The sequence below is a fragment of the Nansenia antarctica genome (assembly GCF_963989245.1).
Source record: "Nansenia antarctica genome assembly, chromosome: 12".
Taxonomy (NCBI): Eukaryota; Metazoa; Chordata; class Actinopteri; order Argentiniformes; family Microstomatidae; genus Nansenia; species Nansenia antarctica.
Window position 1 is genome coordinate 2,917,848 of NC_137682.1, and position 7,187 is coordinate 2,925,034.

General features: G+C 45.4%; 1 protein-coding gene across 1 annotated transcript in view; it reads left to right on the top strand.

Moving 5' to 3' along the window:
* The first annotated feature begins 771 nt into the window (after window positions 1-771).
* ndufs2 (NADH:ubiquinone oxidoreductase core subunit S2) overlaps window positions 772-7,187 on the top strand; it is an 11,307-nt gene continuing 4,891 nt past the window's right edge. Inside the window, exons 1-8 of the mRNA XM_080543310.1 lie at window positions 772-890; window positions 2,433-2,536; window positions 2,945-3,135; window positions 3,438-3,558; window positions 4,092-4,204; window positions 4,333-4,407; window positions 4,763-4,840; window positions 6,393-6,478. Of these exons, the coding sequence (XP_080399436.1) occupies window positions 784-890; window positions 2,433-2,536; window positions 2,945-3,135; window positions 3,438-3,558; window positions 4,092-4,204; window positions 4,333-4,407; window positions 4,763-4,840; window positions 6,393-6,478 (875 nt within the window). The 5' untranslated portion in view covers window positions 772-783. The remainder of the gene's footprint in view (window positions 891-2,432; window positions 2,537-2,944; window positions 3,136-3,437; window positions 3,559-4,091; window positions 4,205-4,332; window positions 4,408-4,762; window positions 4,841-6,392; window positions 6,479-7,187) is intronic.

Here is a 7,187-nt window from a genome sequence, read left to right on the forward strand (position 1 = left end):
AAAAATGGTATGTCATTATTTTTCCACAGTATTACAGAAATAAAAAGCACTGTTTTTTATAAAATAAACTATGTTGTTTGTGCAATTTATTTTTGCTGGGGGGGGGGGATAGCCGTACCATCTCTGCATATATGGTCCACTCGTATTTTATCGCCATTGATAAAAATAGGGAGAATAAAAAACTAAGAGACACACACAAACACACACTTAACTGCTCCTTAATCCTTATCTTCTGCCCCTCAGCACTGCGTCTCCTAAAGACACCCGCTTTCCCCTCTACTGTGTCCCTAAAAACATCTATTGCCCCCCTTGTACTGTTTCTCAGTTTCTCCAGTGTAATAAAATAAAATAAAAAACTCTTCCTGCCACGACTGGTGGATTGCTGATTCACTTGCTTAGTATTCAAATGTATTGATTGTAAGTCGCTTTGGAATAAGGCGTCTGCTAAATGCCAAAAATGTAAAAAAAAATGTACACAACATCCAAATGTAAATATAAATATAATCATCGTCTCACAGAGGCTAACATACACACACACACACACACACACACACACACACACACAGTGTACCCAAATGGTTTGTTTATTATGAATCTATTTTCATAGTTTATTAGCACAGCCTCTCTGCAGAGAGAGGCAGAACATCACCCTTCAAACGTTGTTCATGTCATACCACTTCAATACGGCAGGTGGCAACAGCGTTCTAATCATCGCCACTGCACAACTGCACCAACGAAGAAGAGATTCACCTACGTCACTACGTCAGAGGGGACCTTACCAACATGGCGGCGACAATGTTGAGGTCGCTTAGCAAACTCGGACGTCCTTCAACAAAATCTCTCCTAAACAGTCATTTAATCAGCCCCAGCTGCTCTGTCCTGCAAAACAGGTGAGCTCCAGTTGAATTCGTGCAGTTGCATTTAAAATGTCCATTGATATGCCCTTTATGTAGCCTAGTTAGTAATCTAAAAGCTCATCTCATTGCTAGCTAGCCTTTAGCATGCTAAGCCAAGAGGATCTTGTTGTGTTGACTGACAGACACGACCTTGTGCTTCTGTGTCATGATATTGTGTCATATTTTAGTTGAATGTTGCCTAGTACACGTGTTAAAGCTAACTTGGGGATGTTGACATTGCTGGAAAGTCAGTGAGTTTGTAATCAACACCCTACTAGCATTAGCTAGCAATGTAATGTTGTGTAATGTTGTGTATGTTTCTCACATTCTCAGTGGGTACCACCTTGCTGTTGTAACTCAACCAACGTGACACCTGACAGTGTTTTACACAACGTGATGCCAGTAAAGCATCTTTATATCCTGACAGTATTAGAGACCAACATGGACTTGTTTTCTCCACTCACTCACTCACTCACTCACACACACTCACTCACACACACACACACACACACACACACACACACACACACACACACACACACACACACACACACACACACACACACACACACACACACACACTTATAGGAGGAACAATTTAGGGTAGCTAGTCATCTGATTGTCAATTGTTCAGTTTTAGGAGGACAGCTTATTAATACTGAGCCTGAATGTCATATCAATTGGAATTGGTTCACTTTTGGGTTTTCAGGCACCTCAACAACTAGGTAGGTGTATCACTCTTGGTTCTAAGCTGTTTTAACTTTGACGTCACACAATCCTGGCTTGCTCAGAGTTGACAAAAGCCAGGTCAATATGAGTTGTGATCAAGAGGTAGGCTAAATGGACTGACTTATATAGCTATGCCTTATTCCAAAGCGCTTCTTTACAGTGGCCTCTCATTCACCCATTCACACACCAGTGGCGACAAGCTACCATGCAAGGCGCCGGCTCGCTCATTGGGAGCAATTTGGGGTTCAGTCAGTGTCTTGCCCAAGGACACTTTGACATGTGGCCACCCGGGGCTCGAACCGCCGATCTGCCAACCTTGTTGTGATCATAAGCGGCGGCTCTACCTCCTGCGCCACAGTCGCCCCCAAGAGGTTCCTTGGCACATGTGATCAGAGTTAGCCTATCAGAGTTAGAGTTCAGAGTTGGCCTACTTAAAGAGCCTTGTAGATTAAGCTTTGCATGCTGCCTGGATTTCATAATTACCCAGTGACACAGATTGCGTATTGATTTGTGGGGCGGCTGTGGCGCAGGAGGTAGAGTCGCCGTCTAATGATCACAAGGTTGGCAGATCAGCGGTTCGTGCCCCGGCTGGCCACATGTCGAAGTGTCCTTGGGCTAGACACTGAACCCCAAAATTGCTCCCAGTGAGCGGGCCGGCGCCTTGCATGGCAGCTTGCTGCCATTGGTGTGTGAATGTGTGAATGAATGGTTGAATGAGAGGCTGTTGTAAAGTGCTTTGGAGCAGCAAAAAAGGCGCTATATAAGTGCAGTCCATTTACCATTTACCATTTTGTAATTATCCTCCAGGCAGAAGCGGTGGCAGCCAGATGTAGAATGGACGGAGCAGTATGCCGGGGCGGTGATGTACCCCAGTGCCATTACTGATAAATGGTCCCCCCCACCATGGAACGGTAAGGCGACCACGACGACTGTTTTTCTTTTTGTCTTCATCTGTTATGATCTGTTACTGAGTGTGGCGCAGAGGACCAAACCGCAGACCATGTTATCCTGGATTGCCCGGTGTACCACCCACCCAACGGGATGCATGGTCTGTCGGTATTAGATGACGAGACGATGACCTGGCTTCTGGAGGGGTGTCCAGAAATATAGCCCGGGTGAGCCCCTCAACCAGGTCTCGGGGTGGTAAAAGGGTAGCCCCTCAACCAGGCCTCGGGGTGGTAAAAGGGTAGCCCCTCGGCCCCGAGCCTGGTGGAGTGGAGAGGAAACAACAACCCATACGCAGAAGAAGAAACAAAGTTACTGTTTGGATTTTGGTCATAATAAGTCCTTTCTTTCTTTCTTTCTTTCTCTCTCTGTAGATAAGGATGCTCCCATGGAGAAGGAGGTGTCTAACCTCACCATCAACTTCGGCCCCCAACACCCTGCCGCCCACGGCGTGCTGCGTCTGGTGCTGGAGCTCAGCGGGGAGTCGGTGAAGAAGTGTGACCCGCACGTAGGCCTGCTGCACCGCGGCACAGAGAAACTCATCGAGTACAAGACCTACCTGCAGGTAGGAACCTGACTATAGCACACCTGTAGTAAGGCATCATGGCATAAACTGGAAAAAGAATAAGAAACACAAGTATAATATAAAAAACTGACACCATAGGCTACTCGTGCCCCGTTAGGCCAGCAGAATGATGCCCAATTCATACTGGTTGAAGTCTAATAATAATAATAATAATATCTTAGATTTATATAGCGCCTTTCTCAGACCCAAGGACGCTTACTACTAAGCCCCGCCCATACTTGACAGACAGACGGTTTGATGACGTGGGTCGACCCTTCTGCCCCCCTGTGTTTGTGGTGTAGGCACTGCCCTACTTTGACAGGCTGGACTATGTGTCCATGATGTGCAACGAGCAGGCCTACTCTCTGGCCGTGGAGAAGCTGCTGAACATCGAGGCTCCGCTTCGCGCACAGTGGATCAGAGGTGAGAGAAGTCGCTTGTTTCACATTACATTTTTGGGCATTTAGCAGACGCCTTATTCCAAAGCGACTTTACAATCGATACATTTGACTAAGCAAGCGAATCATCAATCCACCATTCGTAGCAGGAAGAGTAATCCAGCTCAGACCCGGGGCCATTGATAGAAGGAAAAACCTTCTTCTATCACCTTCTTCTAAACCTAGTTTTGTTGTTGTTGTATATATAGACACTGGAGAAACAGAGAAACAGTACAAGGGGGGCAATATAAGTTTTTAGGGGACACAGTAGAGGGGAAAAGCGGGTGTCTTCAGGAGACGCAGTGCTGGGGGGCAGTAGATGTCTCAGGAGGAGCAGTTAAGGTGTAACCCGCTTGTTACAGCCATGTTATCTTAGCTAGACAAAAAGAGGTTACTCGCTCATATTTTCTGGACGCATTTTGCCTTTTATTTTACTGTCACTAGAGGGCAGTAGTTGTTCACCTCATGTTGAACAGACAGTGGGGGATACTCAGTGTTTTCCTTCCATGTTGTTTTCAGTACTTTTCGGAGAGCTGACTCGCATCCTGAACCACATCATGGCCATCACCACTCACGCACTGGACATCGGAGCCATGACCCCCTTCTTCTGGATGTTTGAGGAGAGAGAGAAGGTCAGTTAGAAGACACACTGTCTATGTGACCTTTGACCTTTGTTCTGTAGATGGTCTAAGATCTCAAAAAAATCTCCTTTCGTAGATGTTCTGCTAATCGGTGTGTCTGTTTGTACTCCTGTCCATAGATGTTTGAGTTCTATGAGCGCGTCTCTGGAGCCAGGATGCATGCTGCCTACGTGAGGCCCGGAGGAGTACACCAGGTATGGGGAGATGGGGGCGCTTAGGTGGCGTAGCGGGTTAAGCGTTGACCACGTAACCGCAGGGTCCCCGGTTCGATTCCGGCCGGGGACATATCCTGCATGTCATCCCTTCTCTCTCTCTCACTCATCCTTCCTGTCTAAAATCTCTACTGTATCTGTCAATAAAATGAAAAATATGAGTGGGACTGCCCCTAACCCCACTCAGAAAAAATAACTATGTTAAAAAAAAAAGAGAATGATGTCTGTGTACTAAATTGTGTATGTATTTGATTGCATTGTCATTATGGTCCCTATGAGGGTGCTGATGAGGATGAGGATGATGATGATAAAGGTAGTGCTGATGTTTGTGTTCTAGGACATGCCACTGGGTCTTATGGATGACATCTACGAGTGGTGCAAGAACTTCTCCATACGAATCGACGAGGTGGAAGAGGTGAGTGCAAGATGCGTGTCTGTGGTTGCCTTATCCCACATTTGTTTGGTAAAGATGGTTTGGAGTATGAGCACATCCCAAAATACTTCCAGTTGAGAAGTGAGAGATCATCCGCGCATCAGCTGGTGCTCCCAAAAGACTTGGATCCAGATATACAAACAACAACTTACAGAACATATTTACAAAATGTGACATGTTAAAAATGGTACACAATGCCAGTAGGTTGTAGGTAACATAGACACGGCTGTTCTAGTGTCAACTGTCACTTAGATCCAACTGTCACTTAGATCCAACTGTCACTTAGATCCAACTGTCACTTAGATCCAACTGTCACTTAGATCCAACTGTCACTTTCAAATTAACCTCAAGATTCCTGTATATACCCTGTTATAGATCAATACATTGAAGTCCATATTCCCTCAAAGGAATAGGTTGAAGCCCCGTTCCTCATTCGGACCAGGCGAGTCTGATGAGGCTATAGAAATCGGAGGACTGGCAAGTTGTAATGAATGGAATGAGGAAGTGGTATCAAGAGTGTTTTTGGCATCATTCCATTTCATGCGTTTAGAATGAGCTTGTCCTCTGATTTCTACCTCCCCCAGCCTCCCCTGGTTTAGACCGTTGGATGTCAGGGTACCAAGTATTGAATAGAAGTTGGTCAGTGTCGTTACCCCCCCCCACCCCCATGGAATGTTGACATGCTCCAGGTCCATGTGTTTGCATTGTCTCAAGGTTTGGCGTGGAGAAAGTGGGCCGCAACTAAAGCATTCTTAAATTAGTGATTATTACAGATGCCACTTCTGTGCCACTCGGTTATTATTTTTTTTGTTATTCTTGTAAGTAAGTAAAGCTTTATTTATATAGCGCCTTTCGTACATGAAATGCAACTCAAAGCGCTTTACAATAGAACATATACAACCAAAGATTACAAAACGAAGAAAAGGGGGGGGGGGGGAACGAGACACAACAGCAGGGGAGGGGTGGGGGAAGGGAGTGGAGGGAGGGGTTACATCACCCTCTGTAGAACATCTTCTATCTAATCGGCGCACTGTGCTAAAATGCAATGCAAACACAAGGCCACAGGGACACTTTATCAAGTAGATCACATGTGTAGTGTTGCAGGTAATTACCGTTGAATCAATCAGTTGCATTGGAGATGCACACTTGTCATTTCCGTCAGGGATTTCCTGCAAGAAGTGAGGTGTGTGCAACTGGAGGGTTTGCCTCATCACTAAGATCACATGACTAGGCAAGGTTTCCTTATCACTAAGACCACATGGCTAGGCAAGGTTTCTATGGTGGATGTAGACACTGATAGGCTCACTGCCCACTACTGTATCATTGTCGAAGTGTCCTTGGGCAAGACACTGAACCCCAAAATTGCTCCCAGTGAGCGGGCCGGCGCCTTGCATGCATTGGTGTGTGAATGTGTGTGTGAATGGGTGAATGAGAGGCCGTTGTAAAGCGCTTTGGAGCAGCGTTCGAGCAGCTATAGCTTTGCTATATAAGTGCAGTCCATTTACTGTATCATCTGTTGGCTCTATTTGTGTAGATGTTGACCAACAACCGTATCTGGAAGAACCGTACTGTGGACATCGGTATCGTCACCGCTGAGGATGCACTCAACCAGGGCTTCAGGTGAGGCACTGATACACTCTCCACACTCTCCACACGGCCGGAGCATACAGTTACAGTAGCGTGGTCAAACGTTCTGCAATACGACCGCAATACTATTCACTTACAAACACTGAAACAAGTGTCATGTGACTGAGGGTGTCCAATCATATGAGTCAGGTTGTGAGCTGGTGTTTCTCTCCACATCAGATCTCCTCCCACCCTATATTCCCGCAAGGCCCCTAAGATCAGCTGAGACTAATCAGCTAATCATTCCAAGAGTAAAAACAAAACACGGTGCAGCAGCTTTCAGTCACGCTGCCGCATGCTCCTGGAACAAACTCCCTGAAGAAATCAAACAGGCCCAAACCCTTAAAATATTTAAATCTAAGCTAAAAGCCTTCATGTTTTGCACCACAAACACTTCTATCAATGTCTTTTTTCCATTAACTATTGTCTTTTTAAATGTTTTATCTATTTACTTCTTATATTTGCTTTTATTCATTGTAATTTTTATTTTCTTATGCTCCTCTTGCTGTAATTTCAAATAATGCACTTTGAACTTTGTAATTTTAAATAAAGCACTTTGAATTGCCCCTGCTGTATGAAATGTGCTGTACTAATCAGGGTTTCCGTTAACCGGTAATTCCCGGACTTTGTCCGGTATTTTTTTTTGAAGTCCGACAAATTGAAAACTCGTCGGACATAAATGTCCGGTGAAAATAATTCCCTC